Source organism: Equus przewalskii, chromosome 23, assembly GCF_037783145.1.
Source record: "Equus przewalskii isolate Varuska chromosome 23, EquPr2, whole genome shotgun sequence".
NCBI classification, from domain to species: Eukaryota; Metazoa; Chordata; class Mammalia; order Perissodactyla; family Equidae; genus Equus; species Equus przewalskii.
The window spans coordinates 1,968,760-1,981,587 of record NC_091853.1 but is presented as its reverse complement, the minus strand read 5'-3'; the positions used below and the strand labels follow the sequence as shown (position 1 = coordinate 1,981,587).

The window sequence follows — 12,828 nt, the reverse complement described above, 5'->3', positions numbered from 1 at the left end:
AAATCTTGAATTCATAGAGAAGAGGAAGGCGGGACGGGGAAGTTCCTGACCGACATCTCCCTTGGGCCACGGCGGCCCCATGACTGGGGTATGTTTATCTGATGGTTGATTTTGCTGCACTGAGTTCTCCCTCTGCCTCCCTTCTCTTATTATTTCATAACACATGTAACCCTCTTCTCTCTCCCCTCCTTTTCCCATGGGAAAATACTAAGAATGAATAAAGTCATATTAATACTGTGAAACAAATAAATAATCCATCACTCCAGAATCACAGCATCTTTATTCCTGTATCCTGAATCAAATGGCTTTGCTGTCCACAATCTCTTTGCTAGATAAAGAGTCAGCACCTTCTCTCAAGCCAGAAAGGAAAATGCTGAATGATTTTTTTTTTTCAGATTTCCCAAAAGTTACTTAGGACATTGGGGTGAGTTAGACAGAAATGATTAGAACTAGAGAGTCAGCTTTATCCTGGCGCATGTTAGCTGAGGGGACACTAGCTGCTGTAACAGATACACCCCAAAACCTCAGCGACTTCACACAGCAGAAGTTTGTTTCTCACTCATGGAAAGAAGGCGCATGGAGGGGCTGCGGTGAGATGCAGGCGAGAACTCTGCTCTGCACAGTCACTCCTGCTGACCAAAGCTCTGAGCTGCAGTCACGCCTCAGGGCCAGGACGGACCCCCACACCCAAAATGCAGTTTAGATGGCTAGAATGATGATGCCCCACACGCACACCAGGCGGGCAGGGAAAGGTTTAACTCAGATAATGAGGCTTTCTGGGGGTAGCAGGGCAGGTTTCTAAGCAGCTCTAAAACTGGCTTGAGAGAGGGCTGGCCCCGTGGCTGAGTGGTTAAGTTCGCGCGCTCCGCTGCAGGCGGCCCAGTGTTTCGTTTGTTTGAATCCCGGGCGTGGACATGGCACTGCTCGTCAGACCACGCTGAGGCAGCGTCCCACATGCCACAACTAGAGCAACCTACAACGAAGAATACACAACTATGTACCGGGGGGCTTTGGGGAGAAAAAGGAAAAAATAAAATCTTTAAAAAAAAAAAACTGGCTTGAGAGAGAGAGCAAGAAGGGGTGACTGGCTTGGAGTCTTATGATAGTTAGGTGCTGGGGCTTGGGAAAGGATTCCCAGGCACAGGCTGAGACTGCCTGATTTGAACTTCTTGCCAATGCCCAAGGAGGGCACACTCAAGCTTTCTTGTCAGTTTTGTGGGGCAGAAGAGGAAAGGGGAATACTGGGCTTGAAGGCTGTCAGCAGCCAAACATCAAAAACGGAGCCAAACGTGAAGCACATACATTAACGTACAACTGAAATGTCACGAGATTGTAACCTATCATTAACTCAATTAAAAATAAACGGAGCCAAACTCCTAATTACACTTTGCTGTCAGCAACTCATGGCTTCCATAGTTGTCCACACGTAGTCGTCCTGCATATCAACATGCAGACAGAAGACAAGGAAAATGGAGGCTTGTATGGGAGGTTTGAATAGGTCAGGCCTGGGAACAGTGGGTTTACGCCTTCGGCCCACATTCCATTGGTTAGAACCAAGTCACGGAGGGGCTGGAAAAGGTAGTCCCTGGCTGGGTAGCCACTTCCCAGAAAAACTATGGAAGGGGGCAGGAATCTTTAGCTTATAGCTAGCCTTGTCTGCCACCGTGGAATGCAAGCAGCAATGGATCTAGGTTTTGTGGGGCCCAAAGCTTGAATAGTTTGGAGGCTGTCTTTAAGAAAAAATAAATTAAAAAATTACAGATACCAAATTGGAAAAGGGTCCGTGCAAGTCAGGGCTCTATGCTGAAGCTTCCTGAGCTTCACAGTAAAAGTCCCAGGATGGCCCAGGGCCACCATGAACAAACAGAGACGACAGGTACGTGGCTTCTGACACGGCTACAGAACCTCTTCCTGAGAGGGAGTAAACTCTGGGATTGGTGACTTAAGCTACAGAGGTCACAGAACTCTAGTCTAGAACCCAGGAAAACAACAGCAAACGTGCTATGAGAAATGGGAAAAATAATATTATGTATTTTCTGTTCGTGAAAACAGATAAAATCCTACCTCTTTGCAACCACAATACACAAAGAAATTACATCCTGTTGGTTTTTGCTCTATATGTCGCTATTCAGGGGTTTGGGGCAGTGGTAGTTTTTAAGTAAAAGGTTCGTAGGCCTGAAGCATGAAAAATATTATTTGGTGCTCTCTGATTTCAGAAAGTTTGAGAAGCACCAGCATCCCTTCGTAGGCCTCCAGCCCCTGAGACTGTGTGAGTCAGGGATGCCCCTAGAATGCCCATCGCTCAACCTGCTCTCTGATGTGCCTGGGTTGGGGGGCATGTGAAACAAACCAGAGGAGCTAGGACCCCATAAGAATTGTGACACCTCACTTTCCCTGCAGGCCACGGTTGACTGTGGCCCAGCATTGCCCTTAGGACGGCTCATTTGAGGAGCAGTCAGACGAGACCCTGGACGACAGGCGGGCTTCCGTGTCTGGGCTTCAGCTCCTGGGCAAGAGCTTTTGGGCACACACTTCTCTCCTTTCCTTCCCATTTTTATTTTCGTTTTTCCTTGATTTTCTTATTTATTTTTATTCGGCTATGTTGTACCACATTGAATACACTTTTGGAAGCTCATATTTGGGGAAAAGTGGCATAAAAATAAAATACTAAACACAAATAGGAAATAAAGTAAAATAACAACAGAAAATTTTTTTACATGATGTCACCACTGAGTCTAGACAGACGCTAGGTCATTAAAAGGACTTCTCAGGGCATCTTTTAATCCTCAGCTTCATCCATCCACTATTTGATATTTACTGAGAGTCCCCTATGCATTGGCTTTCCCACAGGTGACATGTGGTCCTTGGTGTCATCATGTACATCCTGTGAGTATGCTGGGGAGCCACCCGGGAGGGGCCAGGGCTGGACTGGGCTTGGCTGGGTGGAGGCCTGTACTTCTCCAGGAGGAGAGGAAGAGGCAGAGGTTAGCATTCTCCTCTGGGTGGGGGAGTCCCTGGGAATCCCCTGCTAACACGGCTTAGCAGATTCTGATAGCTAAGTGATGGGTACAGACTAGCTAACGGGCAGGAAAATGTGCCATGTAGATACTCGGTATGCTGGATTCCCGGGCCCTGCCCTCGACTTACTATATTGTGCCTGAGTCAACGAGTCCCGATTTCTCTGTGACCTTTACAAGAAGAAGCCTGTTTCTCACTCTGTTCCTGGTGCAGGGCCCCAAAATAACACCAGCTCTGTCCCTCTCTTCCTGCTTCCTCTCGGCTCAGGCTGTGTGGGTATCCCCCCTTCTATTCCAACCACGGCCTTGCCATCTCTCCGGGCATGAAGAGTCGCATCCGAATGGGCCAGTATGAATTTCCCAACCCTGAATGGTCAGAAGTATCAGAGGAAGGTAAGGAGCCCAGTGAGCATGCCTGTGTGTGCGTGTGCGCGCTCCCTCGTGTCCCTGTGGGCATCCGTCTCACGTGGGAGGTGTAGTTATGGGTTTGCTCCTGTGCCCACACCTTCTGGTATGCCCTGCCTGTGTGAAGGGCCTGGTGTGGGCCAGGCGCACGGGCTGTGTAGGCCCTGCCAGGCGGTGTAGCCATGATGGGCCTCAGGGCCATCTCCTTAGGCGGTCTGCCTCCACGCGACCCCCCTTGAAACCTGGTTTCTCCCCGAAAACTGTGGGAAGAAACAGGGGAGGAGAGTGGCTCCTGAGCTGGCTCTGTCTCCTGCCCCACCCCCACAGTGAAGATGCTCATCCGGAACCTGCTGAAAACAGAGCCCACTCAGAGGATGACCATCACGGAGTTCATGAACCCACCCCTGGATCATGGTGAGCCTGGCAGGCTGGAGAGACCTGGCTGCCTGGGACTGTCCCTTGGGACGGGGGCTTCGCCAGGACTCTGCCCTGCCCCAGGCTTTCACCTGGGCCCCTTTTCTCTCCCCTCAGCAATCAACGAAGGTCCCTCAAACCCCACTGCACACCAGCCGCGTCCTGAAGGAGGACAAGGAGCGGTGGGAGGATGTCAAGGTGAGGGGAACCGCTGCCCGGAGGGGCTGGGGAGGCGGCTCGTGGGGGCGCCCAGGTGTGAGCAGGGGTGCTGGCCGGGGAGGGTTTGGTTCTGCATCCTCTCATGCCAGGAGATGGCCGTCACAACAGCAACAGTGACTCTGAGCCACTTCCCTGGCCAGGTTGTGGGCAGAGGATTCTGTGTTCCCGTCTAAACTGGGCCGTGGCTGTTTCCTCCCAGCCCTCTACTTCCTGGGTCTCTAAAGGGACCTGAGAGGCCATCTGGTCCCATCTCATTTTGCAGATGAGGAAACTGAGGCTCAGAGAGGGGGAGTGACCTGTTCACGGTCACACAGCTAGTGACTGGCTGAGGCCGCCAGAGCCCAGGTCTCCTGACTCCTGGTCCGGGGCTTGCATGAGTTCACCCTGCTCCAAGGGCAGTGTTTCAGCCTGCCCCTCAGGGCTGCACAGTCCGTAAGAGATGTGTCTGCCACAGCCCCTGCCCAGCCTGCTGCGACGTCAGGTTGAGGACTGAGATGGGTTGGAATGTTTAGTGCGGTTACTGCCACAGGACCCATCAGGGCAGGACAAGAGGAAATGGAACAGCAGCAGGAGGGACTGGGGTTGGACGGGGGAAGCCTTCCCCTCTGTCAGGGAAGGAGGAGTTCTCTCAAGTGACAGGAGAGCTCAGAGGATCAGGGTGCCAGCTAACCTCCTCCAGGAGGCCTTCCTGCGTCTCGTCAATCTCTGGCACTGCTCCTGGCCTGAGCACGTGCTGCGGCCTCTACTGTACCCTTTGGCACTCTCCCTAAGGCGCCTCGCAGTGCTCTCCACGGAACTGCCCAGTCAGGGAGGCACGGGCACTGCCTTGTGCATCTTCAGTCTCTGCAGTGAGTGCTGGATGCTACTAGGTTCCCGCCAACATCAACAAATATTGGAGGGCCTACTGTGCGCCAGGTGCTGGGGATGTATCAGTGAAGAAAGCAGACACGAATTCCTGCCCTTGTGCAGCTTACACCCCAGTCATAGACAAGTTACACAGACTGTTAGAAGTTGATCAGATCTACGGGGAAAAAAATAAGTCGGGTAGCTTTGTGTAGGTACATTATACTTCAGTAAGAACGGTTTCTAAAAATAAAGCCATGAAGGGGAATAGAGAGTGCCCAGAGAGAGGACTCGGAGGTGGGAGGAAGATGGCAGTTTGAAATAGAGCAATAACAGTAGGCGTCATTGAAAAAGTGACACATGAACAAAACTGAAAGGAAATGAGTAGTGCAGGCATCTGAAGGAGGAGCGTCCCATCCTGGGGGCCTGGGGAGGGGTCCACAATGCCCCACGCTCCAGCCTCTAGCCCTTCAGGTCCACGAATGCTGTAGGCCCTACGCTGCGGCTCAGCTACTGACGAGGGGTCTTGGCCCCTTCCACAGCCTTCTTCTTGCCTTTGGGAGGTGCTCTAAGTCGGCTGTAAACTTCTGCGGAATATCAGGGCCCTCCACTGCACAGGACTGTTTGCTAGGTACTCATAAATCTGCAAAGTGGGGAGAATAATACCACTCCCTCATAGGGTTGTTGAAGGTCAAAAGTCCAAAAGGGAAGAGAAATTCACAAAGGAGAAAAGGGGTCTCTGAACCGAGCCAGGAGCTTCCCTCACTGGGCTTTCATTCTCCGTGTGCCGGGAACCCGGCTAACGGTTTGCAATGATTAGCTATTTAACAGTTACAAAACACTATGATGAAGATGCTTTTCTACTAACGGAAAGCTGAGGCTTACAGAAGTTGAGGGGCTTGAGCTGGCAGGTGGAAGAGCCAGAATGTGACCTGGATCCGTCGGAGTCCAGGGTTCCGCCTGCACCGCCCCACACAGCCTCTCCTGCGTGACTCAAGCCGCGTTTTCTTTGCTGGTGTGAGCAGGAAGAACCAGAGTCTAAAACTCAGACTAGACACGGTGGCTCTCACGTTTCCTCCCAGCTAAGCTCGGCAGCCTCCTTCGCTGGGATACAACCCAGTGGTTTTCTTTGCCGAATTCTTACATGAGAAGAGAACAATACCCCAGAGTCAGGGGCCTGATTAATTCTGGCAACTGTGGGAGGCGAGGGACGGGGAGACATTCTTAGAACTGGGCCAAGCTGGGGCTGGCGGGCTCCACTTTCAGCTCATTCTAGAGATAATGGGCACAGGAGTTTTGAGAGAAACCTCGTGACTCACCCTCACTTCTCATGGCCCCTGTTTCACTAGAAGGCGCACTGTCTTCCCATCATCCTCCCTTGGCCCCCAACTCTGCCCGGCTGCCAACACCCCCCAGTGACCCACCCAGCAAGTGCCTGTCCCTGCACCAGTGGGGTCCTCTCCACCAGGGTGAGGACCCACAGACCCAGCGGCCTGGGCATCGCTGGAGCAGCCCCCACAGCCACCTCCTTTCCCAGCCAGAGCCTCACAACGTAGGCAGCCTTACCCAGGCAGAGGGACCCAGCCAGCCTCGGACCCCACAGGACAACCACCACTGTCGTACAAGGGCACGTGGGTGGAGCGGGGCCACGGGGGACAGAAAACTCGGGAGAAAAACGGAGCAGGGAAGGGGCGGGAAGACACAAGATTCCCAAACCCAAACTCTCCTTTCTAGTTATTCAACCTGTTCACACCGGCACAATAAGACCACCTACTATGATAAATGATAACAGTGAGTGCTGACTATGGGCCAGGCATTACACTCAAGCCTTTACAGGATTTCTCACCTGTTCCTTGCAACAGTCCTATGAGGTGGGTGATATTATTGTGTTAGTCTGGGTCCTCTGAGAAGAAGATGCCAGAAGGGGATTGAACATGCAAGGGTTTTATTAGGGGAAATGTCTTTAGGAGAGAAAACGGTGGGGGGGTGGGGGGGAGCCAAGGCAGGCTGGGAGAGCCATCAGACCTTGTCTGACCCCATTGAGGGGGAACCAAGACAAGGTTGGGTGCAGGCGTCCTAGACTCCTGTGTAGCCTCAGGAAGGTCAGGCGGTCACCCAGGAATCCTTGGGCCAAACTGGACAGTCACTGGATTCCTGCTCCCCCAGGAACCGTGTGCCTTAGCATCGCTGCTGTGTCCAGGCCCTGGCAGGGGCAGGCGGAGGGAAGCATGGCCTCAGTCCAGGTGCTGAGCACAGCAGCTGGGGCCTTTGGACAATTACGCTGTAATTGGAGGTCTATGAGGCACATTCTCATAGTTAATAAGTAATTATTACTATAAATATTATTAATAATTATTGTGATGTGCCACAATTATTACCCCATTGTACTGGTTGATAAACTGAGGCTCAGTGAGGTCAAATCACCTGCTCATGGTTTGAACCCAGTTTACTATAACTCCAAAGCTTTCTCCTGTGCAGCGTGCGTCTGAGCTCTTGACCACCACATCACAAGCCTGATTCCTCAGACTCCATAATCAGCAGAGGGCTGGCACTCCATCAGTTTCCCACAAAGGGTTTCTTGGGGTAATGTGGTTCAGTGCCTGTAAATAAGGAAAAGTACTTACAAGTCTCCTGTACCCCCATACCACCTAGGACCCTGAGCCAATGCCACTTCCCCCACCATGTGCCTTTCTTTCCCCCAGGGAGATCCCTCTGGTAACCTCTGGGAGGGCCTCATGTCACAGTCACTTGCACACCGCTGTCTCCTGGGCGTTCCCCCCAGGCACACTTGTTTCGCAGTCTGAGAGGCATCAGGTAACCTGCTCAAGGCCAAACACCAGTAGGAGGCTGAACGCGGGGGAACTTCAGCTGAGCCATTCTGCCTACACACCCAAAACGTATGCAAATAACCATAATCGAGTGAGCACAGCCGCTCATCTGGGAGAAGCTGAAGGAATCCCCTTGCTCCCTCCAGATCAGATTTTTCCAGTCGCCCACGATGTGACCAAGGGTATCCATCCATCAGTTTTGAGAAGTGCTTCGAACCTCCTCTTACTCTCAGCTGACTTATCCTGTCCTCAGATTGCCCACTGCTGACAGCAAATCCTTTCACGGACCTCTCATTCAGAAAGCAGTATGCAAAGTGCATTCATTCATAAGTTGACACTACCAAAACCTACAGTATATATCCCCTTTGATCTAGCTATTTCACGTCTAGGAATCTGTCCTACAGGAATCCCTACACATGCGCACAAAGATATTGTACAAGATGTTCGCAGCATTTATAGTAAAAAAAAAAAGAAAAAAAAACTGGAAACAAACAAAATGCCCATCAGCAGCAGATAAATTATGGCACATCTATACTATGGAATACTCTGCAGCTGTGAAAAAGTGTGCCGGTTCTACGAGTTCAGCCATGGACCCTCCCTGTGCGATATGAAGTTGCAGGTTGATTAACGGGTAGGAAAAAGTTCTGGAGATTGGTTGCACAACAATGTGAATATACTTAACACTAATGAACTCTATACTTAAAAATGGTTAAGATGGTAAATTTTGTTATGTGTGCTTCACCACAATGTTTTTAAAAAGCACGTTGCAGAATAGGGGCCGGCCCCACGGCCCAGTGGTTAAGTTCGAGAGCTCCGCTTCGGCGGCCCAGGGTTTCACCGGTTCGAATCCTGGGCGCGGACAGGGCACCGTTCATCAGGCCACGCTGAGGTGGCATCCCACGTGCCACAACTAGAAGGACTCACAACTAAAAATACACAACTATGTACCGGGGGGCTCTGGGGAGAAAAAGGAAAAATAAAGTCTTAAAAACAAAAGCGTGTTGCAGAATAGTATGTCTAATGAATCCATTTATATTTATAACCTCCAAAGACATTCCTCACCTGTGTTTATAAGCATATATGTATGTGGATAAATTAACAGCAATTTTTTGTAAGGCTGGATAAAATCTAAATAAAATCACACTGTTAAAAGAAGTTCTTTCTGGAGGGGCAGCTGGCATAGCTGGACGAGGAGAGGTTATGAAGAGGAATGTTGGCATTTCACTCTGTACGTATACGTGATTGTATGTGTACATAAGTTCTTTGATCTTTCAGTTACTGAAATCACATGTTAACTGTTCTTTAGATGCACCCATCCATCCACCAGACACCGAGCACCCACAGTGAGCCCACCGCAGTTTTCAGAAGCTGGAATAAGCAGATCGGACTGGGTTTCTCGTCCACCCTTTGCCTCTTCCTTGCCGGCCGGCTCAGAGAATGGCCTGCCCTGTCTGTCCCCTTCCCCTCCTGCCCTCGTCCCCGCTGTGCGTGGGCTGAGAGGTAGGGTTAGAGTCTGACTATGAGGACCGCTTCCTCAGCACAGCTTTCTGAGCAGAAGAGGAGACCGACGAGCACCAGAACACGCCAGGCCCTCGAGGTCTTCCTACGAACACCAGATCTCTGGCCCGCAGGCTCCACACACAGCTGGCCAAGGGCTTGGTCTCAGACTCAAATGAGATCACGGGTTCTTTGAAAAGTAAACCTCTGACTGGTGAATTCAGAACCACAGGTCTCCAAATCAGAGGGTAAGGGCAAGGAGTACTCAGCTGGTGCTGAAACTTGAGGCCTTATAGCCTGGGAGGCTCTAGCTGTTTGAGGAACAAGACACCCGCAGCTGCCCGGCCTGAGGAAGGACCACGATCACGTTTCACATGGCTTCAAACAGCAGCGCCTGAGCCCAAGACTGGCCTGGGCTTGGGCCAGAGATGCCCCAACCGGGGCTCATTTGCATAACCTTTGCAGACAGCTTTGCATCTCAGTGTCCCAGGAACACTGCTCCACCCGGGATCAGAGAGGTTAAGACCAGTATTTGGTCACACAGGGCCTGACTGGCCAGAAACAAAACCCTTGGGGAGGACAACTCGTGAAGGGAGGGGGGATGGCAAAGGGGGAAAGCCAGTCCAATATTTCACTTGCAAATCCTGGTATGGGTGTTGCATGGGATAGGAAACTTTACTGTCCCTTAGAGCAAGAAAGTTATGCAAATGAGTGCATTTGCATGGCAGCCCTGGCCCCTAAAAATGACTTACCACACACAGGTCCCCTGCCCCTCAGCAGCAGCCCCACCTGAAGTCCTGCAGGCTTGACAGAAAGACCGCCTGGCCAGAGGCCCTGGGCAGTCCCTGCCCTTTAGAGCAGCAATTCTTCCCTCCAGAGGGGGATGTGCATTCCAAGGCAACGCCAGGATGAGATGTTGGTGCGTGAAAAATACAAAGCGTGGAAGCTTAAATACATTGAGTTTGTATTGTAACGGGGAAGCTGCCAAGGGCTTCACGGTTAACACACTCAGAGTGGTGCGAGGCCTGCGATGAGCAGGGTGAGAAATGCCAGCAAAGAGCCACAGCTTTTTCAGCTACACTCGGGAGGAGAGGAGCAAGCAAGCCCTTGACCACCACTCACCCAACTTTCCAGGAGGACCTCCCTCAATTTCACGCAATGTGAGCCTTTCCTAAAATGATTTCCAAAATGTGTAACTAAAACTGATCTAAGTGTAAGGTACAGCTTTGCAAGGCTTCTTTAAAATGAATGAACTGAAAAAGAGGTGGGGAAACCCCTCAGACCACGTTCCCAAATTTTGATTGTGGGGAAGCAGACACGGTGAAGGAGGGGTATCCAGGTTGGAGGCACTGACGAGACAACGGACAGAAAACACTGAGAACGCCCCACTGAGGGGGTCAATCAGGGTTCCCATGGACAGAACCGAGGGGGTTGAAGCTCAGGCTGAAGCGATGAGCAGACAGCAGTGCAGACCAGAAGACGGAGGGTGAACCTTGACTCAAAGAAGAAAGGATCTGGCTCTTGCAGAAATCACGCAGAACTCTGACGGGAAAATTTCCACTGTGCTGTTCCCTCACTTTCTCCCATCAAGACTGTTCTTGAGCACCAGCTCCCAGGATCTTCAGGAGGCACTCCTGGTCTCTCTCAGACAGCCCCACCTCCCACACCTGCTCCATCCCGCTTTATGAAAGCACTGGTCCTCCAGGCTTTCTGTCCCGTTAATGGCTGGCTACTCTTCCAGACTGAGCCCCAGGAGGGCTACAGCCCCTTTTAGTCCTCTTTGTCTTCCCAGAGTACTGAGCACTGGGCACTGCATAGGGTAGACAGTCAAGAGGAGTTGAATCAAAACGTGGTACTTTCATTCTGGGGGAGGGGCTGAGTCTTAAAGAGCAGCACGGGTGGAGCAGGCCAAAGCGCCACCGGAGGCGCCCTATCCTTGCACACCCACGCCAGTGCCTCCCATCTTTTACCGTCTCGGCACAGCGGCCTCGGCTCCTCACAGGCCTGCATGGGGGAGGATCGATGGTATCCCCAGCAAGGATGGATGCCAGGTTTCGTCCAACGAGGATCCGGGGTCCAGGATCTTCTGACCTCACTTATCCATCCAGTCTCAAAACCACTAGGGGCCTAAGCAGCTGACCTGGGCCACCTGGGCTTGCATGACACCACCCTCACAGTCTGGAACAGTTTCCAATGGGTCAATTCAGACCACAAAGGACGTGTGCAGACCCGTGGATGCAGAGAAAGGAAAGACAAGACCTCTCACGGTTGCCACATACTTTGTATCTCGCTGACTAGGCACCGAGACTTACCCTTGTTTTTTCCCAAAGCACAGTGCATACTGTAAGGGCCTGGGTATTCAGTGAGTTAGCATGTCGGGTGCCCTCTCCACACTGGTCTCCCTGAGTGCAGGGAGAGGAGAGGTAGGTGAATCCACCAAAAGGCCCCCCAGCGCTGGGGCCGGCTGGACGGCTCCTTCGAAAGCGCGGCTCCGGGCCCTAACCGCCGGGCTTCAAGAGACAGAGCCGGGAAGGGGCTGCGTTCCAGGGCTGAAGGTGCAGAGGCTGCCCCCCAAAGTGGCCTCCACCCTGACTCTGGCCACCTGGGGTTTGTTTACATTCGCGCAGCAGGTTTGTTTACATTCCCCTGAGGTGGGACTGTGACTTTCCCCAGCCTCACCAACCCCACCCTCCTGCCTTGAATAACTGAATTTCCTTCACACCTTGAGCAGGCCCGACCTACCCACTACCCACTCGACCTACCCACTACCCACTTGTCATTCACAGCCCTCCGCATTTCCTGTCTCCAACCCAGCCAAAGGAAAACCCCAAATTTACTGCTGTTGTTCACCAACTCAACTGCCTCCTCACCCTAAGGCACAGAGACACACCTTCCAGCTGAGGGCGGGAGCCTGCACCCAGCCTAGACCACTCACCCCTCTCCAAACCCGGGAGAGCAGCCCACCAGGGGATGGGACTCCAATATTGATAAAGGCCACCTGGCACCTGGCATCTTACAAAGCATTTAAATGTATGATCTTGTGGAATTCCTGACGATAGCCACAGGGCACAGAATGTCATCCCCATTTCATAGAAAGGGAAACTGGCGCTGCTCAGTGAACGGGCATCCAGCTGGTTGCTCTCTTGGCTTTCCCTCCCCTCGTCCTTAGCATGACGACTTCAGTGGTTTTTTTAAGCTCTAAACTTGGAAGCCGGAGAGCAGGTCAGATTCGCATCTGCTTAGTTGTGAGGCCTTGGGAGAGTCACTTTACTTCTCTGAGGCCAAGTTTCCTCCTAGGAAGCAGATGGAGACTAGAATGACTACCCAGAGGGCTTTTATGACGGTGAAGAGATCAAGGGGATAACCCAGCACAGTATCGGTACTCACTAGGGGCCTACGAGTGCTCGTAAGCCCTCTTTACATCTCACACCACTTACACTCATGGGCGGGTGTTCAACAATCACATCCTGTCGCCTCCTGCACCCATGCAAGCCAGCATCTGCCTTTAGGTGGAAAAGTTCCATCGCCAGCCTATCTGGGAGTGTAGCGGGAGGTTAAGTTCTCCCTCAAGACAAGGGATTGCAGGGTCATGCCAGCATGGAAGG

The 12,828-nt window shown here is 52.0% G+C and overlaps 1 protein-coding gene across 1 annotated transcript; it reads left to right on the top strand.

The window, feature by feature from the left end:
- The first annotated feature begins 2,757 nt into the window (after nt 1-2,757).
- On the top strand, nt 2,758-4,394 carry LOC103541618 (MAP kinase-activated protein kinase 2-like). The gene is made up of 4 exons (XM_008508461.2): nt 2,758-2,886; nt 3,286-3,410; nt 3,750-3,836; nt 3,954-4,394. The coding sequence occupies exons 1-4, from the start codon at nt 2,876-2,878 to the stop codon at nt 4,226-4,228; spliced, it is 498 nt and encodes a 165-aa protein (XP_008506683.2). The 5' UTR covers nt 2,758-2,875; the 3' UTR covers nt 4,229-4,394.
- The last annotated feature ends 8,434 nt before the right edge of the window (nt 4,395-12,828 follow it).

Coding starts and splice junctions, on each gene's coding strand:
- LOC103541618 (XM_008508461.2), top strand. Junction 3,411..3,749: donor GTCAGAAGTATCAGAGGAAG/GTAAGGAGCCCA, acceptor CCACCCCCACAG/TGAAGATGCTCATCCGGAAC. Junction 3,837..3,953: donor GAACCCACCCCTGGATCATG/GTGAGCCTGGCA, acceptor CTCTCCCCTCAG/CAATCAACGAAGGTCCCTCA.